This window comes from Bactrocera tryoni, chromosome 3, assembly GCF_016617805.1.
Source record: "Bactrocera tryoni isolate S06 chromosome 3, CSIRO_BtryS06_freeze2, whole genome shotgun sequence".
NCBI classification, from domain to species: Eukaryota; Metazoa; Arthropoda; class Insecta; order Diptera; family Tephritidae; genus Bactrocera; species Bactrocera tryoni.
In genome coordinates, this window is record NC_052501.1 from 24729595 (window position 1) to 24757376 (window position 27782).

At 36.5% G+C, this 27782-nt stretch overlaps 3 protein-coding genes and 1 long non-coding RNA gene across 8 annotated transcripts in view; 3 read left to right on the plus strand and 1 right to left on the minus strand.

The window, feature by feature from the left end:
- The first annotated feature begins 1435 nt into the window (after positions 1-1435).
- Positions 1436-9107, plus strand: LOC120770290 (acidic leucine-rich nuclear phosphoprotein 32 family member A). Its single transcript, XM_040097628.1, has 9 exons — positions 1436-1743; positions 1817-2426; positions 5328-5491; positions 5571-5783; positions 6741-6841; positions 7109-7456; positions 7526-7590; positions 7656-7887; positions 7952-9107. The coding sequence occupies exons 2-9, from the start codon at positions 2379-2381 to the stop codon at positions 7999-8001; spliced, it is 1221 nt and encodes a 406-aa protein (XP_039953562.1). The 5' UTR covers positions 1436-1743; positions 1817-2378; the 3' UTR covers positions 8002-9107.
- Positions 3528-4923, minus strand: LOC120770291. The gene is made up of 2 exons (XR_005704922.1): positions 4559-4923; positions 3528-4496 (listed from the first exon to the last, which is right to left on the minus strand). It is a non-coding gene; the product is annotated as an uncharacterized LOC120770291 (long non-coding RNA).
- A 1353-nt stretch (positions 9108-10460) lies between the features above and the next one.
- The window catches only part of LOC120772629 (myc box-dependent-interacting protein 1), a 193215-nt gene continuing 175893 nt past the window's right edge, over positions 10461-27782 (plus strand). For 3 of the 5 annotated variants that reach the window (XM_040101348.1, XM_040101349.1, XM_040101350.1), the window contains exon 1: positions 10462-11091. In XM_040101348.1, coding sequence (XP_039957282.1) covers positions 11023-11091 — 69 coding nt within the window. In that variant the 5' untranslated portion in view covers positions 10462-11022. Of the gene's footprint in view, positions 11092-27782 lie in introns of all 5 variants that reach the window. The other 2 variants (XM_040101347.1, XM_040101351.1) reach the window with 1 other exon arrangement.
- Positions 23827-27782, plus strand: part of LOC120772962 (lipase member H-A-like) — an 88021-nt gene continuing 84065 nt past the window's right edge. The window contains exon 1 of the mRNA XM_040101866.1: positions 23827-23939. Coding sequence (XP_039957800.1) covers positions 23827-23939 — 113 coding nt within the window. The remainder of the gene's footprint in view (positions 23940-27782) is intronic.

Here is a 27782-nt window from a genome sequence, read left to right on the forward strand (position 1 = left end):
AGCAGCTTTAAACTGCTTTTGGTTTATTCTGCAAAAGTGAGGTTATATTGATTGTGAGAAGAGAGTCTTAAAAATAGCTTAAAACAGCATTTAGTTTATGCAACAAATGGAAGCTTTGCGATAATAGCAAAAACAAATAGCTATGTTTTAGTTAAAGCAAACGCTTTCTGGAAATCTGGCAATACTGCAAGTGCATCGCTAAACAGTAGGATACACAAAAGGGTAAGGAGACAGCGAAGCAGCAATTGATATGAAGCGCTAACTAAAAATAATCACTGCGTATGTGTAAGAGTTGAAAAAATTATAGTTAAACCCTGTTTATATAGTAACTAAAAAAAGGGCAGCACTAAATACAACCCTGATTTAACTTATTTAAATTCAAATTTGAAATTGCAACACACGTTAAAATTTCATTTAAAAATCGTTATGTAACGTTACAAGTAAAAACTGCTCAAAGCAACCCTACGTTCTACTAGCTTGCCGAACGCGCTCAGAAACATTTTCGCCGCAAGAAAAAAGAACAAAATAACACAGACAACCCGCAATAATGGAACAAACAAAACAGAAGAGAAATTACAATAACGAAACAAATTCCAATGGTGGAACAAACGTAGAAAAAATGGAATTGAAGCAAAAACGCAATTTGCGCCAAAATCACTTTCTTCAAAACCGGAACAAATGCATATGAAATTAGCGGTTTTGAGGTTAAGAGAAATTTTTAAAAACGCTAACTACAATAAAAACCAAATTCAGCTTACCAACAATAACTGTTATGTAATGGTGGGGCAAAAAAGCAAAGCTGGAGAAAATTGATTGTAGCAGGTGTAAGCGGCTAATCTTAAGCAGCATTTGCAAAAAAAATCGAATTAACGCGAAATGAAACGATGTGAAATGAAAACTTGAAAAATGAATATGAATAAGAGGATGTAGAGTAAAAAAACAATCAACTGACACGGCCGCGCTACCATTGAAAACGTACATATATGAGGGGTTGTATGTGTGTTAATAATTTGCCGTATCGCACGGGTTGAAAGAAACTAAAGCGAATAGAAGAAGAGTTGCCAAGCTCGGCGGTTTTTCTTAATGAAATACAAATTTTACATGTTGTTAAACACGTAAGTATATATATTATATATACCTATATATATTAAGTAGTTTTTAATTGTTTTTTTTTTTATTTGTGTCACAAAAAACCCAATAAATTTATTTTTTTTATATGTGCTGCATGTGACATGAAATCCATTTAAATAACAAATATTTTATTACCAACTCACCTTTTCATATAAATCAAATAGAAAATAAAACAATATTTTTCATATGTACTTTGCTAAAAACAAAGTTTTGTTGCTTTATTACGTAACTCAATAAAATTTAAAAACATAACCTCAAATAGTAATATAAATTACAACAAGTTTCAAAAAATAGTACGTAGCAGGCGAATTCAACTGATATTGGCAGCCCTGTGCACGGCGATTTAATTGCGAACCTACGAAGCGACGAAAAGGCAAATCAAAAGAAGCAGCAGCAACAGCAGCCAACAGTAGTAGAAAAGCGTGGAAAAGTGCAGATAAGTTTCAAGTTGAATTTGCGTATAGAAAATATCTTGAAAAACAGACAAAAATCCTGACGCAGCTGATTAAGCGCCAGAAAAATTTCTGAAGCGCTCAGTGTTCGCATGTTAAGCTAGTAAATTTAGTTTGCTAAAAATTGTTTTGCTATAAAGCGGCCGTGGTTCTTGTACAGGTAAGCAAAGTTTGTTTGTGTGTTTGTCAAGTAAAAGAAGTGAATTATTACGTTAACGCAAAATTTGCAATAGATTACAACGCGTATAGGCAGGCGAAAGCAAATATAGAGCCTACAAAGACGGCGACGACGACGACGACCACCAGAAGAACACAGAGTAGAGTACAGGAGGCGAGTCAATAGCTATTATAGCAACAACAACAACGACGACTACAGTAACAGCAACAGCGGTCGACAACTGCTTTTGGTGCTTCTTTTTTGCATTTTGTTTTATTGGCGCATACACCCGTCTTGGCAGTTAACGCAGCGCAGCGTGTGTGTGTGTGTGTGGGGGAGAAAACAACTATAGGAAAGCCAACAGCAGCAGCAGCAAAGGAGCACAACATTCAGATTTTCAAGTCGACTACACGGTGTGTGACAGTGCTTAACATTGAAATATAAATTTGTTAAAAACCAGAAAAAGCAATAGGCGCGACAAGAAGCTGCATTTGTTAATATCAACGCAGAAATTCCGAAAAATCAAGTGTGTAATTGTTTCATTAAAAAGGAGCTGAAATTGCAACAGCAGCTGAGAATTACTTGTGAAAAAGTGAGACTAGTGCATCAGAAGAAAACTCAAAAAATAAAAATATAAAATGGAAAAGAGAATAGAACTGGAAAGACGCGCACGTAAAGCGAATCAGGTAAGCACTTTTGAAATTAATTAATAATTTTGTATGTTTACTGCCCTTCGTAATAGCTCACGCGCTAGCCTATTTGTTAGTGTATTCATTTCCAACCTTATATTTTGTTTCGTCCAAAGTAACGCCAAGTTCCTGTGTGCGCTAATATATGTATGTTATATGCGTATGGCTTTGCCGCCCTCCCTTTGTTTTTAGCCACGCTTTTGGCATCCCCATTTATACTTTTATAAGAAAATAGCGTAGTGACTGCAACAGCAGGTTGTCGGAAGGGTTAGGCATTGGGTGCATGTTCCCCAAATATCAGCACAGGGTGTACAGGCAACATTGTTTTTCATCATACGGTCTTCTCGTCACCAATATCAGCAGCAACACGGATCGAACTTACATATATCAAAGGAAATTAATTTGTCTCGAAAAAATTAATCTGCCATGAGTGCGCATTGAACATACAAATAAACGCGCGTGTGGAACCGCATACGCACACACGTGTAGTCATCCATACACGTACACATACAGGGCGTACAGTGTGTAGGCATATGTGAATATTACCTTTTCAGCAGTAACAACGCATTAGGCTACCCGAGGGTTGCCAATGTAGTCACGTATAGAGCACTTTCTGCTTTTCATACGTTGATGGCGGCATTTATTTGTTTATTTTTAAATAATTTAGTTGTCCAGTGTCTTTGAGACAAACTAAAAAGTGAAATTGTTTCAGGTAATGAAGTTATAAGTAACGTTAACAAAATGCATAAGGTTAGGTTTACCCATGCGATAATACAAGAGTGCTATACACATTGGCACAAACCGAAATGTCTGTATGTATTGATTATGTACCTATGGAAATTTCGTTCAACCAATTAAAGTTCATAAGCATATGTCGTGCGAATCACTAAATTCATCTAAGTTATCTTCTGGTGGTGGACAACGAACCGTTTGTGGCTATTAGGAATAGTTCAGTAATTCCCTGGTATATTTTATATACCCAAAAACTATTCCCATACTTTTTGAGATATCGATCTGAAACTATGAAAACCTTCTTGGTTACGAACTACTATGGATATACATAGCTGCCATACAGAGTGATCAGTCAAACCAAACGCCTTGTGTGGAGAAGTATTTTATTTATTTTTTTTTTGACAATGTATCTTAACATTTGACTTAGATTATTGGTCAAGATTGCTTTATAATCTCTCAACAAATTGTTCAAATCGCACCACAGTAGCATTAGCTGACCATACAACTGATCGATAAATCCAAGTTAAAGTTCTTTTTATACCCTTTTATTCTAAAAAAATGAACATATAAAGGGTAGTACAGCCGTGCTTCGGCCGTTGAACGCTTTTTTATAATGACTTTGTGCACAAATAAAGGTCAGCGTATTCTATCATTTTTTGCATTTTCAGTATTTCTCAAAATCAAACTAACACATCTATAGCTGATCGAAAATTAAAATTTGTGCTCCTTGGCGACAAGTGAAACGAAGTCCTACATTAAGTTGGCGCCTCTTAATACTTGCGCGGTTGTAAGGACATTTTGATATAAAACAACGCTGCTATTTTATTTATCAGGAAAACACAGCGCCATTACTTATCTATGGATCCACCGCAGTGGTCAAGTCAGTACACCAAGTCGCGGCATAACGCCGTCAAATATCAAATTTATGTCGAAGCAGATAATTAGTGGTGGTGGTGTTGCAAATTGCTTGTATTGGCAGAACGGAAGCAACAACTAGTGTAGAATATTTACATATACATAAATGAAATAATATATGTATGCTGGCGGCTTGTGTGTTATTCAATGCTAATGATAACATATGACAACATACCAACTACTGTTGCACTGTTAAATTTGCTCTACGCTGTTTCTTGTTATTGTAACAAAATAGCTTGACATTTCTTTTTTTCTAAATAGTTCGTTCCGCGTATACATATGTTTGTATGTATGTATGCCATTCCGTGTGTATCTCACAATTTCCGCCATTCTTTCTTCTATGCAATTCGCCGTATACTCCATATTCGCTGCCATCTTGGTTTTTGTTGGTTCGGCGATAACAGAATACCTTCATACATTCTTTGTAGAATTACATAAACTCTTGATTTGCATTACCAAATTATCTTGAGCAAATTTATTACCTTTCTTTTACTGGTTGTGGGCATTCTCATTGTTTTTAATGTTGTATTAGCTTTAAATATTGTCCACATAGCGTTGCATTTGTTAAATTGTCGACAGGTTGCTGCGGTTTTCTTGCCATAATCGATTTTCCTTGTATGCGCTGCTCGTTTTTTTTTACCCTGTTTTGTGTTTCTTATGATGTATATTTTGCGTTCACACACTCACAACGCGACGCACTATAGGCGGTCGGTCGGTCATTTATGAACGCTTGCTCGAGTGCAACTATTTTCATCTTTGTTGCGCCTGCTGCGTTGGGGCTATTTGGGGCAAAATTGGCTATAACATTCGCTTTCGCCATACCACATTTTGATTTTCTATTCACCCACATTCAAAGCATACGTAATTGGTGTGCTGAATGCAACGCTGTGTGGATGGAACGTCAATCGTTCTTTGGCTGTTTTATAGAAATGTTGGTGGCACGTTTTGGCATTGGAACACAGCTGTATGTGCGCCATGTTTGTAATAGCGCACTTTTCAGTTTATGTTTGTTTCCTTTGTGTTTTCTTTTTTTTTTTTGGAGTTGTATTTCCTTATTTTCGGCGCACTTCTCGCTGGTTAACATTTCTAGTATGCTATGAAAAATCGCGTGTTGATTTTTGCATTTATTTTTCTACTTTTGAATTTTTTTGCAGAATTTAAGTTAAAAGTACAGAAAAAAATAAATAGATATTCGAATTATATCACTTAAAATATTATTAACATATTTTTATATGTAACTTTCCATTCTAGATCACAGATTTAAATCTGGATAATTGTCGGAGTACAAGTATTGTGGGCCTTACAGATGAGTACACTGCGCTCGAATCGTTGAGCTTAATCAATGTTGGTTTAACCACACTAAAAGGTTTCCCCAAGTTGCCCAATCTAAAGAAACTCGAACTTTCCGATAACAGGTAATTTTGAAACTAAAATTTTTTAAAATTTTTACATAAAATATATATTATTATTTTTTTATTTTTATTTAACTTACAGAATATCAAATGGCCTCAACTACTTGACTACAAGCCCCAAATTACAATACCTTAACCTGTCGGGCAATAAAATTAAGGATCTGGAAACACTGAAACCTTTAGAGGAATTCAAACAACTTGCTGTTTTGGATTTGTTTAATAACGAAGCAACACAAATTGATAATTACCGAGAGAAGATTTTCGAAATGTTGAAATCTTTGAAATTCCTGGATGGGTAAGTTGACGACATGATATTATGTGCAGTGGAGACGATCAAAAAGTTGCGTCAAACAGTGCGTATGTGTTAGTGTTCTTCACTCGTGTTTTGCCCACAAACGATCAAATAAACACGCCAAACATCAGTTTAGTTTTGAGCTTGTAGTGTACGGTTATAATGTCATCGTCGGATGATGATTATCTGTTATTGGCATGTGCTGCAACTCTAATGAAAAAGAAGAATAATAAATTGAAAAAGAAAAAGGCAGAGAGGATGAAAAATTGGTACACACAGCGTAATAAGTTTACGCATGGAAATCTTCTCGCAGATTTACAAATATCCAGCAAAACCGATTATTGTAACTTGTTGCGAATGGATTCCGATACATTTAATCAATCTTTAATCTCCTTATAAAATTGCATTAATCCGGATTAATTCAGAAGTTAGTGAAGATAACTCCGTTTCTAACTCCCATTTAATACTCAAAATTTTAACGGTTTGGCTGCATTTTCATTGGCAACGTTGTTAAATGTGGTCAATTTTAATCTATTGTGAATGAAGAAACAAACAACACTGACAGCTGTTTTTCAAATTTTCAATAATAAAACGAGAAGTTTTATATTGTGATGTTATATTATGCAGTTTTAAAAATAACGTGTTGATATGTTTTTATAATAAACAATTGTTTTGTAAATATTAGTCGGCTAACAAGCGCAATATTTTTGTTCCATCCATTTTCATTGAAAATATTAAAAAAATGACAATCAGCTGTTTACGAGAGTTTCAAACCCGCATAGCTGCCGTTGGGTTTTGGAATTTGGATCTGGTTCAGTGCGCAGTTAATCCGGATTAACGCTGCAATCTGTCAAGGCTATTAAAAATGTTTGATTCAATTATTTGATCGCCTCGAGGGCACTTTAGTCTATGGTGTTTTTATATACATATAACATTTTACCACCTTTTTAATTGCTTTAGTTTTGATGCGAACGATGTGGAAGCGCCTTCAGAAGATGATGATGACGAGGTTAACGGCAACGATGGCGAGGACGATGGTGACGACGATGGCGAAGAAGAAGGTAAGTGCAGTAATATTTTCAAAAATAAATGTGGATAGAATTTAAGCAGCAGGGTGTACGTAAACATACTGGGCTTTGCAAAGAATTGTTAAAAATCAAAGGACTTTAGTATAGGAGACATTCCTCGTAGGATCTTTTTCATTGGTCATCATATTTAACTGCACACTCACGCTCATAATACATTAAATTAGAAAATTTTAAGATAAAGTTGTAAACGCAAAAAATAAAAAACTACAAAAAACTCATCCCAACTACCAACATTTTCAGACACGCAAAAAGCGTTTTGTTTAAATGGTATTGAAATTGATTTGGATGAGTTGGAAGAGTTTGAGCAGCGTGTAAAGGCAAAGAAACAGCTTCAGGGCAACACTGCTGCTGCGAAAAATCAAAAGACTGTTGACGAAGTTGATGACTTAGATGAATTATTGAAGGAAATAAAGTTGAAAGATGTAGCAACAAGTTCTAACTGTGATAAGCTATCCACGGCATCTCAGTCCACAGATGCAATAGTGGCCAAGCCAACGGATGCTGAAACAGCGAATGCACCACCATTGCCTTTTGCTCTTATACTCTATTGGTTTTTAGCGATACTTAATCTGGCAAATGCCACTTTTTGTAAGCATTTCTAAACAGTAACGTTCATATTTTAATTAATTTATGAACTCTGTGCTTGTTTGATTGCAGATTCCTGCGATGAGGAGGACTATGCCAGCTCGTATGTATCCACATCTGATGTTTCGTTATCAGAGGTAAGCACTCAATAAATATTTATTTGTTTAATACAATAATTTTAAATAAATTTTGTTTTTTGTAGGTATATAATGAAGATCTGGAAGAGGATAACTCTGAATGGGATGAAGAGAATGCAGCTGAAGATGAATTTGAGGATACCGATGACGATGATAGTGATGAGGATGGCGAAGGAGAGGGGGGAAATGCGTCTGCTAAGGGTAAAGCAGGCAAGGAAAAATCGTCATCCAATTCCGCCGCTGCAAAAGCAGAAACCGCTGAAGCAAATAATACCGCTACCGCTGATGGCGCTGCAGGTGAGTACACTTGTGCCTAGAACAAGGCTACAAATTAACATTTGTTTTTTTTTTTTGTTAACAGAAGAGGAGGAACCGCAGGCTCGGGGAAAGAAAAGAAAGCACGACGGTTAAAAAGTGCTTTATAATGACGACGCATCATCGTAGCATTTGTTTACAAAAATCCAATTAACGTTTTTCTACAATTTTAATTTAACAAAGAAAGATATAATAACAAAAACCACAACTAAAAAAAAACACATGTCTATATCAGTTTATACATTAATGAGAAGCGCAAACAAAAAAGCCAGCAGCAAGTTTGAAAGATTCAAGTAATACAATAAATATTGTAAACACGCCGTTTATATTTATCATTAAAAAATTACTATAGATTTTCATGAAATAGCAGCAACCATACACACATACTACTACTATTAAAACAACAAAATAACAATAACAACCAACCACATGCAACAAGCAAAAAAAAATATAATATTTATGCATATTAGAACATTTTGGTGGCGCGAAAAAACTTTGTATGTAGGTATAGAACAAAAAAAGAAGAGAGAAATCGAAAGCCAAACAATTGATGCAAACGTCAACAAAGGCAAACACATATACTTACGCATATGGAAATGTTTTTGGCGGTGGCGCAGCATCCAAAAAAAAAAACAGCATGGCAAATCAGAATGTTAGTAAAAAAAGAGTGCATGATAATTATTATAAAGAAGAAAAGTTATTAAAATAGTGATTATTTTAAGCATGACCTATATAAGGAAGAAAGAAATGAAAAAAAAAAAAACAAAAACAGTTCAACGATGGCATGAAAAGGGAAATTTTATGAAGTGCAAATTGTACAACCTCTAGAAACACCAACAACAATAACCACACTGCAAAAATATATATCCTAAAATCATAAAAGAAATTTGCCTAACAGCTAAGGACAATAGTAATTTTTGCAAGTGAAATGAATTGTAAAGGATGTGCTAATGAACATTTTTCAGTGTCTTAGCTGTAGAGCTGTTGGGTAATTACAAATAAATCAAAAGAAACAAGCAGAAAAATAACCGGGTAAGAAGTAACACCAGCCGGCGTATTAATAATAAAAAACAAAAAAAATTGTTTATTGTTTAGTAGCATTAATTAGTTACTTATACAGTAAGTTTATTAATATATATGTATACATACATACCAACAACAGCAAAAGAGAGCAATGCATAAGCAACTATTTCCTTAAATAAGACGTTTGCCTTTTTTATTTCCATTTTTGGTTTTTGCAGTTAGCTCAAAGTACTATTTGTTAAATAAGCCTTTGCGTACATTCATGCATAAAACTTTGATTTTCACAATGGTGAAACTATTTTGCTTTTATTTAGCACATCACCTTCTCACGCTGCACAATCAAAGCATCATAACAAAGAGTTTATGTTGCTGCAGTTATAAGTATACTTGGTTCTTGTTCACAGCTAATGCATTAATTCGCGTATTTGTTTAATTTTGTTTGCAGCTTATATACTGTTTTGTTTTGTTTTCAAAAAAACATTTTCCCCAATCTCCATTCCTACTATACTATATATCTTTATGTTATAAAAACCAAGCATATTTTAGAAAATACAGACAATGTCGAAAGCAAAAATATACAAATACTAATTTTAATTCTAAGACATTTTCATATTTCAATGAAAAAAACTTTTCGACTCCGGACAAACTGTATTATTTGACCGAAATAAAAAATAAAGTCATTTTAAAGAACTTGTTTTAATTGTTTGTGAGGTTAGCTAATATATAAAAACGGATAAAAGGTAGTAATTTCTACAGCTAACGGTGAGATATACGAAAATAGAATAATAATAATATAAATATGTAATTCAATAATACAATAGGGGGATTCTCTTGCTCTTGCAAGATTGCAGATTGCAAAAGTCCTATATCGAAATATACAAGTGCACAAGAGCACCCATTGCAAAATCTAGTGATATACTTATGAACGGCTGATTCGGTCAATTTATTGTAAATGACTATTGTGCATGGCTATTGTGAATTGGCGCACCTTCTGCATTCATTCTTAAAAAAAAAACTTTAACAAATCTTTATAATTTAAATAGAAATTATAAAATTATTTAAAATTTACCTTCCTCAACAATTTAACATCAAAATATGTATTTAAGTAAAATGACAGCTAGCACAGCGTTGCAATTATATTTTTACGTGTCATTGCACGAAAATAAACATGGGTTGTGGTCTTTCATATTTTACTGCCATTGCAACAAATTTTCTGCGTGTGTTTGTTGTTGTGCCGTTGCACCAAGTGGAAAAATCTGCAATTCGTGTCCCGTGCAAGGGTTTTGCAAAAGCATGAGAATCCCTCTAATATGTTTTTTTACTAATTCATTATATTAATTTTATAACAGTTCGTATAACAATCTGTCAAAATACCAATTATAATTTCGCCCACATGGTAACGCTGCATGAGGAAAGTCTTCACACTTTTTGACATTTCTACAAAAGCTTATCATTGACAGCAGCGCTTTTACGCCTTCGCGACATTTATTGTTGTTTTTCTCTAGCGCAATCGGCGGCCGCAAAAAATCTTATTGGAATTTTAGTTCACCGCTCGAATCGAATTCATTCACTTGTTTGTTGTCTTGCATTCGCATACGCGTTCGCGAATTTCAACGCCGTAAATTCTACAATTTCATTTCTTCTGTTTTATTAAGTTTCGTTGTGTGTGGTGCAGCTACTTAGAGAACGCAGGATTTTTATTTTGCCAAAATTATTTATTGCAACAAATGTGAATGAAATAGCAATAAAACTAAGCAAATTTACTTATAAATCACAGCGAAAACGCCAAAAAAATCACTTTTCAAAGTTACATGTATCGCTTTTAAAATAGGAATAATTTTCTTTTTGTGAGCTTTGTGTGTCGGCGTAGTGCAATTCGATATTTGAAATAAGAAATAAATTTTCTAAACTGCATTATTGCAAAAACAAACACGAAGTTAGCTCCGTTGCTACCAATTCAAGAGTGTTTAAGTTGCAATTCTAAACTGCATTATAGCAAGCATACGTTAAAAGAAATTGCAAAAAATAGTTCTGCATTTTGCAAACGACATTAAACAGTGAAAGAAATTTTTTGATTTGTGTGCACACTAGTTGATGGCCGAAAATAAAGGAATCATGCTGGCTAAATCTGTACAAAAACACGCTGGACGTGCCAAGGAAAAGGTGAGTGTAACCACTATTCCACAAATAACTTGTTGTAACCGTTTAATTTGCAACAATAAAGAAATCTACAATGACTTGTAACTTTGAATTTGCAACAATATAGGATATAGGCTATCGAGTTTTAATAAAAATATTTATAGTTTACATAAATTCTTTGTACCGGAGTCCAAACCAATATACTTGTGTAGCACACTCGTCTATTCCAGTGGCACATCCTTGACCTGCCGCATAGTCACTGAAATGCTGCGCATACATAAAACAACATCTATTGTTTATATGTTGGCGTTCAAAGTGTTCAGCATTTGAAAAGTAAACAAATATTACTATTTAATTACGCGCTGGAAGGCGTTGGCCGGGAGCCTGGAAAAGTAATTGCTACCGTTTTGGTGTGACAATGGTGGATTTAGTGCAATTTTGTTTACCAAGTAGTTGCTGTACAATAATAGTTTTAGTAATTAGAGGTGATGTTTCTCTCAAATACATATCACATTTGTATATTATTTTTAGTACGCTGTTGTAACTTTATTTTAAATTCTTTAGAGCAGGTGAGAGTTCTCCTCTATAATATTATACTTTTTTTTACATAATAATATTTTTTTTATGAATTTTTTTAGCTTCCAATGCGCTTTTAATACTCAAACTAGGGCAAGGCAGCTTAAAATATCTCCAATTTGTTCTTCTAATAATGGATACCCATGCTTATGCTTTACCTAACCACACCAAAGCAAACTTTTCCAAAAGCAATTGCTTTATTGTTGCTGTAGGCATATTACATTGTTGTGTTTGCGCTGCACCTGACCCATTTCACCTTCAAGCAGCCGCCAACAGCGTTATTAACTCGGCTGGGCTGGGCTCTGTAACTCATAACAAGACAAGTACTGCGAAATAAGTCGAGTTGGATATAGTTTTGTTGTTTTTTCATACATATACTATTACAGAAACAAATAGTAAAATATCAGCGCCCATGCATTTACTTACACCCATGTGAAAATGTAAATAATAATTCTTCTGTGTGCATAAATATTTTTTGTAGTATTTGTAAGCTCAATCAAAGCTATGCCTATCGGTGTTTTAAAAGCTTGAAAAGCGTAGCAAACCAAAATGTGTTAAATATCATTTTAATCTAAGAAAAATGCTGCGGAACGAAATGAAAGTACAAATAACTTGCTAAGATATGGCGTCGATAATTATTGCATTTCATTTCACTCTATTAACGATAGTGAAAAATGGTAAAAAATAACAATAAATACACGTTTACAAATGTGCATACATACATATATAAATAAAAGTGTAAACCACGAAACCAATTACAAAAATAACAAAGCACTGTCGTCCACACTACATCTGCGCGATATAGCGCGCACTTGATGCACTGGAGTGAAGCTTATAGATTGTATGTAACGCCTCGTCTCCCAGCATGCTATATATCTATGCGCATATGTAACAGCGATGAATGAGCGGAGCGCAACCCAACTACCAGACGGCCTAAGAGTCACACTCACCTTAATCTCTGCTCGCAACTGCTTTGGTTCCGACAACTGTTGTTGCTTGTTACCAATAGATGTGGCCTATTATTGTATTTGCTGTTGTTGCATTACGCTTTTTCTCTTTCAGTCATTACTTTTTATCGTTTCATGTTTACTTTTTATCTTACCGACCGGCTTGGCTTGTTGCTATTGCGCTTAATTCCGTCGTATTTTATTTCGATGCTCACGTCTTGACCGGTAACTTTGTCCGGTTTTTGGGCTAGTGCCACACGTAGCGCCAGCACCGCATTTAGCTGTGAGCACAGTGAAAGTCTGTATGAGTAAAATGGCTGTATGAGTGCAAAATGTGGGGAGGAAAGTGCCTGAGCGGTTTGCTATGAGAGCTTTTTTGTAAACAAACAATACAATTATTAAATTTATCAAGTATGAAAAGTGCTGGGGAAGGTTTATATAAAAATTTGCACAAATCTACTTTTATTTAGTGTCTGTTATTCTTAATAATTTTAGAATACATACATATACTCTGTATGATACACAAAAGCTATCAGACAGTCGTGTTTTCTGCAGACTGCAGATGTAAAATTGTTTTAAGTTGATCATTATTACATAAATTGAATTTAAAAATACTTCAAATTTATAATTTTATAGAAGTACAATGTTCAGAAATTCGCAAAGAGCATTTGGCACCTTGATAAAAGCTTTCAGCGCCACTTTCTAAAAAATATTTTCTCTTATGGATGCAACCAGTTGGAGAGTTAACAAAATGTAGTGTAATTTTGAGTTAAACAAAAGATTCAACTATGCAACAACAAGTTTAGCACTTAACAACGAATCTGGCTTGTAAATTATATGCAATAACTGTATAGAAGAGATAAGCATTGTTGGTTGGTGCTGTGGGAGAAGAATGCAGGCGGACCGCTACATGTTTACACATGCTTATGTAAGTATGTATAGACATACATAAGTATGTGAGCAGGCGAATGCAGTGAAATCAGGTGGTTGGCTATGCGTTGGTGGTACGAAAGCAAAATCGACCTCAAAAAGGTGCAGTGAAGAGCTGATGCATTTTTGTATATAAATATATACATACATATGTATGTACATAAGTATGTAAATCTGTATAGCAAACTAAAGAAATTCAAAAAGCTTGGCTGCAAAGTCAACACAACAACAATGGCTTGCGATTGTGCTGCAGTGGAATGCGTTGCAACTGATTTTATGCGCAAAGTTGATTTCTTTCACAGCGGGCGATACGCTATTGCTGTTCGAACTGCTGCAGCAGCAACATGTTGTAATCACGCGGAAAATGCAAATGCCCACGCTGTAACGTAGGGGCTATCAAAAGCACTTATGTACATATGAACATATATAAACGTATTATGGTGGAGATAGGTAAAATTAGAGAACGCAGTCACGTACCCACACAGCTACGAAATGAGCAAATTGCAACAAAAAAAAAAAAATGTATTAAATCTGGGAAATTCATTTTTCTTAGTAGCATCTCATCTGCGTCTGGCGTACAAAATTTACACATGTATTTACAAAACTTGAGCGTAATTTTAAGAGGCGAGAAAAAAGTTGCCGCGGACAAATTGCTCGTTGCTGAGTTGTTAATTTTTCGGGTTGTGCTCCCGGTTGTGAGCAAGTGGCATGCTTGTTGTTTTTTTTGGTGTTTTTGCTGATGTCAATACACTTGGACGACATAGCGATGAGGCGCAACAGCATACTTCCTGCTTATTTATGGTACATATGTATGAAGATTTGTATTTCTAAATTTCAATTTGTGAGGTGTCGTTTGTTGCCAAAATTGAAAAATTAGCAATTTTCTTAGCTTTGGCGGCTTCTAAATGTGATTAATAATTAAGAAGTTTCCAATAGGACAGCTTTTTCTAACCTCACAAAGGTTTACGGAATACTGCTGATCCATACAAATCCTGATCGCTTCGGGTTAGTTCGATAAAACTTTCTTGAAACACATTTGAGAGACTTTTCTAAAACTTTTATTGTACAAGGGTAAGCCCTTGACTACTTTATTTTTTTTATGATTTTTCGACAGCGTCTAAGGTAAATAAATCGGAATTAAAGATTCTTTTGAAAAAGTTTTGATATATGTATGTTCCTGAAGGCAAGGCATTTGACTGACTACCTGAAATATCTGAGTGGTTGGCAATAATTCGTACTGTGTCTTCTCCCCGCTACTGTTTAACTTCTATATTTTGAAACTCCCTCAACTATGCAGATAAGGGTGCGATATTGATGTCAGGCAGTGGAATCGATAGCATGTATTCAAAAGTAAACAGCTATCTCTCCTCTTTCTCACTTCTCTGCAAAGAGTTTGACACACTCCGCCACTAAATCCAAAGTGACCATTATAACTAACCACAGTTCCCACGACAGTCGGGTGTAAGTAGCCCACTAAGGACATTCAACTGGGTACCATTCCTCGAACTTACTTTAGGGATGTTTTCTGCCGCTACAATAAGAACAAATTACAGTCGGGTCTACGTAATCCAGATCCGAATATTTATTCGGCCAAGGACTCTCAGTTTGGCAGCATTCTTCAATTTAATTTTTTGCCGTTACAACAAAAAGAACTGACTGTTCGAAAGATTACACACTGGACCTTAATATCACAGTCGATGGCGTTATAATTTCCGATTTCGGGTGTTCCATTTGACAGCCTACGCTCCTTCACAGTACAGAGCCGCAGTAAAATCCTCAATCCAGCAGCTCATGGAGAAAAGACGAAGAAACATTGTTGGCAATATGCAAGGCAATCGCCCGGTCGGTCATAAACTACGCAGCACCGATATGATCGCATGGATGTACATAGTTAAACGCAGCCGAAGGAGCTTCAGATGTCTCAAAATATTTCAACCCTGTACGTTTATATGAAGCCTCTTGTAGTCTCCTGTTGTATATTTACATAGCGAGGCTCGCATGCTTCCAGTCAAGGTACATAACATATTGCTCTCCAGTTTCTGCTACAGTCGCTTCCTAGAAACGTTAAAAAAACAGCACGCTGACTAAACTTCAAACAAAAGAAACTTTAGACACGGACTGAGCGCCGACAAGCAACCCGGCTGTCCGGAAGAGGCTTTAAACTTGTACATACCTATGTCATACCCGATAAAGAGAGGGAAACCTCGGCCAGTTATATAATAATTTAGTATTTGTATGTACAATTTTATACATTTGTCTGTACTTCATAAGACTCTCTGAACCGCTATACTAGTTCAATGAAAGTTTCTTGTAGAAATTGGAAAATTTTCTTAAAAAAATATTTTTTTTTGTAATAATTACATATGTACATTTTCGAAACAAATGTTGTAATTTTTGCTAAAATAATTTATTCTATTTTCTATAACTCATTAGTCCAAGACGAAATTCATATTACGTACATACATACATATTAAATAATAGCAATTCATGCGTCATCATTTTTTTCGAAACGTTTCTGAAAATAAAAATAGTCGCAGCATCACAATTTGCTTTGGCAACAAAAAGCGCTACATATTTCATTTATTTATATAAATTACTGTAAGCTTTTTCAATATGATTTTATAATTTCGGAAACCACAGACATTTTCTGAGTGTGCAGTTTGCTAGGATCCCGCCACGCGTTGCTGTGGTATACATTTTATACTATTATTCGTGTAATAAACTATTCAATACAGTGAAAATTTTACGAATAAAACCGAAAAAGTTTTTCTCGGAATAAGAATCCAAGGGATTGTACTTGAGGTTTAATTTTGAATATGTTCATACAAATAAATTTCATTGGGAAAAATGAAGAATTTAAGGCTGCCTTCTCAATGTCTGGTTACCAGCCTTTCTGTCCAGTTAATAGAGTGGTCCGCTTAAGAGTACATTTAATAGAGATTTCACTGAATTTTTTTTTATTTATGAATGGTTTTTACTATCCTATCTTCTAAGTTGGTTCGAGCTGTACACACTGTGCTAAATTTTACTAAAATCGGTTCAGTAGCTTAGGAGTCCATTGCGGACAAACAACGTGACACGTAATTTTTATATATAAAGATATACATACATATATACAATCATTTCTATTACTCAAGCAAAAATTTGTGTAAATATGTATGACAAATTTTGAGTTTTCGAAAATTTTGCTTTTTGCAACAACAGATTGTCGTTTACTCACGCAAATTGTGACAGCAGCAATTTTCAGCTGGCAGTGCTGCCAACATACGCCACACCCGTCTCTCTTTAGCAATTGAGATTGGAGGAGGAAATGAGCGCAAGAATTTAGAATTTCGAATGAAAAAAGGAAAAATTGCGCAAAAATTTTCAGTTTCGAAAACAACCGTTGTATATGCTTTCTGAAATTCGATTGTTTCCAAGCATCGTATTGTCCGCACGTGCCTCAAAAGTAAAAATATTTTAACAAGCTGCATTTGCTGGTTTCAGTTACATGCGCTAAACATGTTTTCCCTTTAAATTTGCAAAGAAACCAAATATTGATGAGCAAGGAGGGTCTAAGACCGAATGGTCGCGTTGCCGGTTCCCACGGCAATCGGGTCTACGTAATCGGAACGGACCCGGATTTTTATCCGGCCAAGGACTGTAAACTCGCAGAATTCTGTCGCTACAACAACAACAACAACAACTACCGAATGGTACTGGCTTCATGCACATTAATGGCTTAAAATCGGAAAATATTATAAAATGTTAGACCTTTAAGTCCACCATCGAGAGTACAATGGGTTGTAAACTTCTTTGGGTTTTCTCATTAATGTTTCAAGCTCTGTCGATCTCTTTGGAAAGAGAAATCGTATGTCAGTCAGAATTTCGATAATTCGATATGGAGGGTTCTATATGTTTTAAGTGGTATAGTGGTGAATGTCATTTTAATAACAGAAATCTGCACGAAGTTTTGTAATTTCTTATCGTAACCAAAAAAGAATATCTGATTTCGGGCGGAAGCTAGAATCGACCGATAGAAAACTCTCCTGTCGCGACTTTCTAACAAAACCAAACACCTCTTTCAACATCTGGTTCTCGGGTATAAGACCGGGTATGTCGACCACAAATGGCACTTCTGCCATGCGTTCTTCTAGTTCTGGAGTGCTTTTTCTTTTCTGCGATCACTGTGCATACATACATACATATTTATACATATATTTAGATGCCAGATACGTCAGTGCAAAGTAAAATTCACTTGACTGCTGTATTTTTTCGTTGATATTTCTTGCTTTTACAAATTTTCTATTTCGAAAAGCGGAACTTTTAGCTTTTCATTTGAGAGTTCTTTTTTGCTTCTCTTCTAGGCACACGGTGTTATTTTCGTTAGACATTTGACAACGAACTCGGCGCAGAGACACATTCTTGCATCGCTCGGTCGGCCATTCGCGGACATTGGTAGCGATGACGTTGGCGACAGTCAATCCAAAAATAGATCAACGATCGGTGTACGCGATTTGCTTGTCGTCGCCGTTGCTCTTGCCACAGTCACTGGGACCGTCGTCGGCGCTCTATACTTATTTTGCCCAAAACGACGTGAAGATTTTCTTTCGCTTAGCAATTGGCTCCCTGTTTTTGTTGTACTAAAATATGTTTATTTGTTGGTGTGATTTAAGTTTTTAGTTGCTTTTTAATCGTTTTCATTTTGTCGTTTGTTTCAATCGTCGTCTTTTTGCTAGTAGACTTTGGCAACTGTGTTGCAAATGCCAAAATAGATTCGATCTGTCTGAAGCATAGCATTTATTGCTTCTAAGTGCGCTCATTTTGCAACCCAGCGCCGACATTTTCCACAACTTTTTGATTGCTGTTTTCCTTGTATACCGACTAATGGATTTTGGGCTGACGTTGGATTGGGTTGATAGGTTTTAGTTTGTCTTTGACTAGGACAAAGTGATATTCCTCGTAACTGTGAGCAGATGAACTAGCCAGAGCGGGCACCACGTTACCATTAGACTCTGGAAAAGGGGGAATTTATATGTCTCTAGCTACTATAGATATTAAATAGACAAACTTGTTATAGATACAGGTGGAGACAGAGCGAACATTATAAGGTGAGGGGATTTTAGTTCCAATAGACCCAAAGGCCAAAGTGCGTCGTTAGACAGCCACTCTATTTACCTACCTCTTGGACGGTTTTGATGTTTTCGTCGGTAAAAATCTCTTTTGGGCGTTCACAGCGTTCATCGTCTTCGGTGTTCATTTCACCACGTCTAAACTAAACCTTTTTCACTTTTCTACGAATAATTTCCCTGGTGCAGAGTCCAAATAATATTGGTTAATCAAAATCGTGGCTTGAAAATAATTATTTACCTTTCAAAAAGGTTTATCCATTTTTTTACAATAACAAATTTTGCTTTACTCAAAAGGTTAAAGGAAAATACATTTCGAAGTTCCGTACTTTTTTAAAGAAAAAACACAGAAACTTCAAATTTAATGGGAATGTTTATTATCATTCGAAAGAATATTCTTTGATATTTATTTTTTGAAGATTATCTTTTTCAAATTTTGCCCGCGGCTACGTCTCCGATGCTCCATCCGTTGAGTCCAATTTTCGATGACTCGTTCGAACATTTCGATTGTTAACTGGCGAATGACACGCGGTTTGCTTCAAGGCCTGAATCGAAGCGGGATTGTCCGTATATACTTTAGACTTGATATATCCCCACAGAAAAAATTCTAACGGTGTGATATCATACGATCTTGGTGGTCAATCGACCAGCCCAAAACGTGAATTATCTACTCACCGAAGTTTTCTCTTAATAAATCCATTGATTGATGCGATGTGCGGGAAGTGGCGCCGTCTTGTTGAAACCAAATGTCGCCTAGATCACGAGCTTCAATTTCAGTCATCAAATAGTCGATTATCATGGCGCGATATCGGTCGCCATTGACGGTTACGTTCTCACTGGCATCATTTTTTAAGAAATATGGACCGATGATTCCATCGACCCACAAACCACACTTAACCGTTGTTTTTCTTGGATGAAATGGCAGCTCTTGAATCTCTTCAGGTTGCTCTTCATCCCAAATGCTTTTTTAAATACCCATTGAGCCAGAAATGGGCCTCATCGCTGAACAAAATTTGGCTCAAAAACATCGAATCTTCTTGGAACTTTTCAAGAGCCCATAGAGCAAAGCGATGCCGCTTGGGAAGGTCGAGCGGCTTCCGTTCTATGCAGTCCTATCCTATGCTATGTCGTACTATATGGTCCTATGCTATGCTATGTTAAGTCGTACTCTGCTATGTGATACTATGCGCTTCTATGCCATGTTATGTCGTGGTCTGCTTAGTTGGCTATGTTACAACTCAATTAGTGTCTGCTATTTTTATTTACACTTCGTTTGCTCCGCTTCTCTCCTCACTGCATCCAAAAACAGGTGCGGCCACTCATACACACAACATTAATACAACATTAATATATTTCCGATGCAAGCTTTTGCTCTCCCGGCGATAACCACACATATACTTGCCCATATATCCACACATGTATGTACATATGTATGTGGTTGGCCGCCAGGGTGCCACACGATTGACATTTTATTGGCAGGTAATTTCGTCAACTTGCCTGTTGCACATTGAACTTCTGCAGCCTCGACAACACACATACACACACTTTGTATTATTGATGATAATGCTTGTTGTATTGGTGTTGTTGCTCTCGGATTGGTGATTATTTTGCCATTTCTCAAACAGCGTTGTCTGCCAATAACGTTGCAACGAAATTCAATTTCACTACCGATTTTATAGTGAGTGCGTTTTTTTCTTGAATATATTTAATGTACATACATATGTATATAAATATATATAGATACATACATATGTACATATGTAATCGCGCGTGTGTGTGAAAGTGTTTTTTATAAGCATTTTTTTAGTTGCTCAACGCCAAGTGCAAAACAGCAAATTGAAATTAGCAACAACAAAAACAAAAAGAACAGCAACAGCAACAACAAAAAAGCAAGCTTTTCAAGTCAATCGCGGAAAGCGCGCTATTTACAGGCTACAGGCGTTCACCGACACGACACCACCTCGGCCAGCCGGGTCTTTCGCGTTCGTTCAACTGCGTCACAAATAAATACTTCGCCTATATATATGTACATATGTATGTATGAATGTACTTACTACATGTGTATTTTTTATGAACAACTTTTTTCTCTGCTTCTTTCCGCAACATTTTCGTTTATTTGCTATTGATTGATAAGCGGCAAATTGGCTAACGCAGCCGTTAAACGCTTTTCGTTAAAGCCGATAAAAGTGCTCCGCAGTTTTGTTCTTGTTCGTGTTCGCAAATTGAATTGTTCCGAGCAGTTGTGAGTGTGTGTGTGTGTGCATGTGTGCATGTGTTCTTCAATGGACTGCGGAAGAGATAGTTAAGGCATTCGCTGGCGTTTAATGTTTTATTACCCACCTTATCACATTTAGCTGACGATTATTGACCCGACAGGAAAAACAGCGTGGTTTTGAAGTGATGAATTTCACTGCATTGGCATTTGCAATGTTGAGTCAGGTTATGTGCGATTGAAATGGTGGACCAAGTTGAAGTTAGACGCCATGAAAAAGTTAATTTTGTTTGGGTGCCGAGTTGAGTAAGGGATATACCAGGCAGCAGTGTAGCCTTTTTGGTAATATATTTATAAAAAAACAAGACAAATTGCTAAGCCGAGGCCAAATAAAAACGTTTTCTATACAAGAACTTCATCGCCATCGTTCAGTTTGTGTGACAGCCATATGTTATAGGGATCCGATCTGAACTGTTTCATCAGAGATTGCATTGCCTTAGGCAATAACCCATACCAAATTTCGTTAAGAAATCTCGTCAAATGAAAAAGTTTTCCATACAAGTACATGACTCCGATCGTTCGACTTGTATGTAGGCTTTATGCCAAAACGATCCGATCTGAATAATTTCCTGCGAGGTTGCACCGTTGTCTCGGACAATAATCTATACCCAATTTCTTAGCTTGAGCTTGAAAAAGTCAAAAGTGAGAAGGTACGAGGTAATGACCATTAACCAATGATTGATTATAATTATGATCAGTTTCAAAAACTCTCTTATCCCAGTTCGCTTACAACAAAGCAAAGAAGAGTGTTTTGGCAATAAGTAATTCTCGAACTAGTTGCTTACGTTTTGTTTGTCAAATGAAACATCTAAAGATCTAGGATTGATTTTGTGGTATAGTCCTGACAATGGCTGGATAGTTAATGATGCCGAGTAGGGAATATTTTATATGATGTTGCTGATATTGGTTTAGCAATGAAACACAGCCACTTGTCCCATAAAACTGATTGGCGTAAGAGATTGGATCCCTTCCTAAATCAAGTGATCAACACAAATTGATTTCCGGTCGGTATATAATTCGGTATATAATTCTGGTATGTTGATGATAACAAGACACAAATTTTATAAAAGCAAAATCTAATGACCCCTTCTATATAAAGGTTCCGTCAAAATTGTGATCAGGGCTAGTTTTCTTAAGAAATTGTGGTTAATTTAGTTTTTCTTTTATGAGTAAGTTGAAGACTTTGTCCGGAAAGTAATAGGACTGAGTCGATTTAAAAAAAAAAAATTATTGAACCAATCGTTACAATTCTTTAAAAACTTTCAAAATAGGCTCCTTCTGCGCCGAATCCAAGCATTGAAGACGTCACGGAAGCCATTCTCCGGAACAGCCTTGAGAGGTAGCTGTTCACAAGAAAGGCGATGTGAGCTCTCGTCCTACTAATATACCATATGTATATGTACAGGGTTTTCCAATAGGGATGATATGATTTCTAAGTGTCGTTTCGGTCATTTTTATTATGTCATGATCTGTAGTTTTTTTCATTGCGTTCAGTAATGTTTACAATTTAATCATGGAAAGATAAGTATACTCAAGATCAACATTTACAAATTATTAAAATTTTACATTTTTTTACAAAATGCTCGAAATAATGAAAATATGGCTGAGGATCAAAATTCGTCGATTCCAAGACGTTCCTATTGGAAATGTCTCAAACCACAACCTGGCGGTTTTTGAGAAAGGATTTGGGCTTGTATCCGTATAAAAATGTTCTCACTCAAGAACTGAAGCTGTTGGACCACCATAAACGATGTGAACTTGTTGATTTTGCCTTGGAAAACTCAAAAACGTTAACGATTTTTTTAAGAAAATCATCTTCTCCGACGAGGCTCACTTTCATCTGAGTAGTGTGATAAATAAAAAAAAAACTGTTGATTCTGGTGCGTGAAAATACACAAATTATTCATGAACAACCATTACATTCATCTAAAATGACAGTTTGGTATGATGTTTGGTCTGGTGGAATCACTGGTCCGTATTTCTTTTGAAATAAAGCTGGTGACACCGTTACTTTCAATGGAGAGCTGTATAGATCGATGATAACCGACTTTTTATAATGGCAACTGACAGAGGTTGTTCTTGGTAACATCTGGTGCCAACAAGGTGAGGGTACGTTCTACACAGTAAGTGCAACAACCGAATTTTTGCGAGAAAAGTTTGGAGATTCGATTATTTTAAGAAATTGTGACTTTGAATGGCCTCCAAGAAGTTGTGATTTAACACCATTAGACTACACTAGTAGGATTTTACTAGTGGAGCTATTTGAAGTCATTGATCTTTAGCCATAAACCAGACCGTTTTTAAGCTTTAGAAGGCAATATTGACGTGATGTAGTGGAAAAAGTACTCGAAAATTGGGTTCGTCGAGTTCGTTCGTGACAAAGAAGTCGTGGAGGCCCATTTGAATGATATAACAGAACTTAATTGTATCGATCACACTAAACTAAAAAGTTCCTTAACAATCTTATTGGAAAACCCAAAAAATGTACATTTGAGCCTCGCAATCTTCAAGCTATACAACTTTCGTTCTTATGGACTTCCGCAGACGGATTTTAAAAACTGTAGACCTCCACAGTTGAACTTGATATCCGCCGAGAAATCTACTCCAGCAATGACTTGCCACACTTTTTCTCTATCTGTTATATGTAAGCATGTGTTTGTATATAATGCAACTTTGCTCCAATGAGGCGCTCGCTGCAACAAGTACTTCTACGAATCTATAACGAATATTTGCAATAATAAAGCACTTGTCTTATGTGTACACAAAACTAACAACAACAACATCGGCAACTGATGCATACGCTTGTTGATCGCCCACGCTCCATCGAGCAGCGCAGTCGCCGAAAAGGGCTAAACACACACACACACACATACATACAAAATATAAATTTTCATTGAAGTAACTTTCAATAAAGCAGACGGACACAATGAAAAGCGAGATTGGCGCAGATGAAAAGATTGCAATTGTGGATCCGGCGATAGAATGCAATAGACTCAATTGTTTGCTAGATTTAGCACAACGGCATGCTGATGCTTCTATGTAAGTACTAAGAAATGGCAAGCGAAAAGCTGCAAGCAGAAACACTGAGAAAAATATTAAAATATATACATACATATATATATGTATGTATCAATTATTTACAAATAACGCAGCACCCGGCGGAAATTTCTATGTGTGTACGAGTATGTGCATATGTGTTTATATGAATTTGTCTCTAGGTGCGTGCAGCTGTATGTGTGACGGTTAGTATTAGAAGTCGCAGAGCGCGCAAAAATTACTTTGCTTGCTTGTATGTGTGATTCTATGTATGTATGTATGCGACTTTGTAACCAATAGAAGTTTGTTTTTGTCCCTGTGTGTGTTTGTGTGTGTGTGGGTGCAGCAGACTTTTAATTTTTCCCTTTTGTTGTCCCCCAAAAATAATGTGAAACTTAATTTATATATTATATATAAATATACATATGCATATACATACATATGTATATGTATGTTTGTATGTGTGTATATGGCGTTTTGGGTGCTGGCCAACAGCGAAATGGCAAATGGCCGGCAGTTCGTTACAAAAATAGCGTCACAAGTGTTCGGCCCGACGGTTAAACACAGGCGCAAAAAATTCCTAGTGTGTTTGAAATGAATAGCAACAAAAAAAAATCAATAAATAAATAAATTATTGTATAAATAAATAAATTGTGGAAAAATGAGATAAATAAATATAAATCTGATAAATCTGCGATTTTGCTGTGCTAATCATAGATTTCTACTTTGCTATTTTCGCAAGTAATTTTTTTTGTTCAATACAAAATCAACAGCTGTGAAAATAATGTATGTTTGTATGTAAAAATGTACGCGGGTGGTCCAATGACTCATTAGGCAGTAAATGAAAAACCAAAATTATAGAAAAATGTTGATATATTTCTCAACACAGACTTCTTTTAGCTCGATACCATGACTCCAACTGAGCAAAAAACTGTCTGGAGGTCTTCAAAGTAGCACTCTGTGACGGCCATAATCACAGGTCTGTCCGGTGCGTTACTTTTTGAAGCTTAGAAGCAAAAAGTGAACGCTAAAGAACGTGTCAGATGGTGCTGAAGATTAGAGTACGAACTCAAGTTTGACCAATTTGGCGATGGCGGTGGTGTGAACTGAAGCATTGTCATGAAGGAAGAGCAATATTTTTCTACGACCTAAGTCCAATAATTCTGCATTCTGCGTAGAGTTCTATGGTGTTTTTTTCCTTTTCCAGGTAGTCGAATCCCAGAAACCGTAAGCTTTCCGGCTGTTAAAGCAGTTTTCGCCTTCCTCGGACCATGTTCGCCGATAAAGTCCAATATTTCGATTATTTTTTGGTCTCTAGTGCTTGTCAGTGGATCCATGTTTGGTAGACGATCACCAAGCGATGCAGAAAATCTGTTGAATCGACTACTGTGAAATAGCTTCCCGATTTCACTTGTTATCTGAAGTGGGAAAACGCGACACCTAACGCGCCAACAGCTTTCTCATACACAATATTTCTTGCAGTATATGATTCACGGCGTTTTTTGAGATATGTACATACATTCATATGTATGTACCTGTTGCCTCAGCCATCTCGCGCAATTTCAGTTGAATTGTTTGCCAATATGAGATATTGTTGTAGCGGAATGACTCTGCCGAGTTGACAGTCCTTGGGCGGATAAATATCTGGTTCCGTTCCGGTCACGTATGTAGATCCTACTGTCGTGGGAACGAACGGTGTCGATATGAGACCGTGGACTTTTGTTATGTTTTCTTTCTTAGTTGTTGTTTTTGGGGATCTGGACGTGGTTTATCTAAAATCAAGTTCGAATCGCTTTAAAACTGCTTAAAACAAGTTTGGCGGTCGCTAGGGCAGGATAAGGGTTATCGTATGCAACTTTCAAGCGCTCTTTAAGCTCACTACGCCATTTTCCTTCCCAAAACGATAATTGAATCAACGGCCGATAATTATATTCTTATATTTTCTAAAATCTGCGTACACGATGTCTTCTCTATGAGTTTTAAAAATAATTACGAGTTGGATTCAGCCGAAATTGTGAAAGTAAACATCTACGAGACCTGGCAACACCTGATAGTAAATCGCCTTTGTGTCCGTTGTTGTTGTTGTAGCTGCAGAAAACATTGCTGCAAGAATTTCGAGGAATGGTGCCGAGTTGACCGACCTTAACCGGATAAAAATCCGGGTCCGTTCCGGTTACTTAGACCTGACTGTCGTGACAACTATTGGCTTCGAGGCCTTGGCGGGTGGTGCGACTATAAATCTTTATTTATTGTACTATATTATCAGAGCACCCTCGTATGTATGTATGTATGTATGTCGGTATCTATGTGTCTGTATGCACTCAACTTCTTACATAAACACAAATTAACTCGAAATGCCCCCCTCTGTTGCAATACGATGCACTCACTATCTTTTGCTATTTTCATTTATTTATTTACTTTTCCTATTATTCCAAAATTTCATTTGGCGAATTTTGTGCATTTTGTGCGTTCCACTTTTATTTATTAGCTCATAATTGCGTCGCATTGGAAATAGCTCAAGTTTTTGATGATTATTTGCTGCTCGGCTGGTTGTAACGCCGTGCCATCGGCTTTGATGAGCTCACTGATGCGCGCCTGATGTACTGCTGATGCTGTGATTCGTTGTGATTCCAGCCACATAAACACGCACACATTTACACACTTGTGTGGTGGTATATCGGCGCGCCAATAAGCTGTTATTGCTTTTCAATTGAATTAGCCAACAACACGCCGAAGTAATGTTTGAATTTTGTTTATGCGCTGGATCACACGCGCTGTCGACTGGATGAGTAACTGACGAACTGACGCTGAGCGCCAACTGTCGGCCGAACTGACTGTTCGTCGGACCGCGGCTGGCTGCTTGTCGGTTGTGTGGGTAGTACAGTGTAGTTGCTGTCCAATTGATGGAACGAATGGCGTGTGGTCAATTGAGTGGAAAATCGTGCATTGAGCAATCAAACGAAACAGCCATATGCAACAAGTTACATTGTAGCAATGTTGTGAGCTATGTAAGTATGCATGTATGTTTGTGGTTATGAATTCTTTTGGTGAATTAAAAGAAAGATACAATTTCATTGCAATTTTTTAAATATTTTTTTTTTGCCTCAGCAACATGTGTCATAAATGAACATCAGAGTTTTGTAGATCGAACGGTTGTTTGTTAGAACTTAGAAGATTTGTGGTGATATTGAGTCAGAACGACGAGTCGTTCGTCGGACACAAATTTTAATCCCGCCAAGGACTGTCTACTCGGATTAATTCTGCCGCTACAACAACAACAACAACAACGAGCCATCAGGTTTTGCGGCGTTATCTTTGTCGGCATCCAGGGACTAAGTAGACCTGATAACTTGATCTGATAACTTGAGTTGTGTTGATGAAACTTGGTTTAGTTAGAATTATTTATAGGGCTCATCCACGTACCAAAAGTAACGCAGGAGTTCACTTGGACCGCTGTGAACGCTGGTCTTTTTTAGTTCCCAAAACTTCTAGATATGGATTACCAGACATATAGAACGAAGAATACTTTTGAGATTAACATTCATTTATTAAGGGTTCGTCGAAGGTGTCTCTTTCGAGATGATTTCATTTCGCCTTCCTCCCTACAGCTTAGACAATTGGCATCCGACAAGACATGTATGAAGCTATTGGCCAGTTAGAACAACTACCATTGCTAGAAGAACCTCCGAACTAGAATCTCTTCCATTCCACACTGGGCTAGAGGAGTCTCACAACCGTCTAAATTTTGGTTGTTCTATCCTTACCGCATATGTGCTTATTGAACAATGTGCAGTCAGAGCAGCTACCATTGCTAGAAGCAAATAATTCAGAGGATCTCTTCCATTC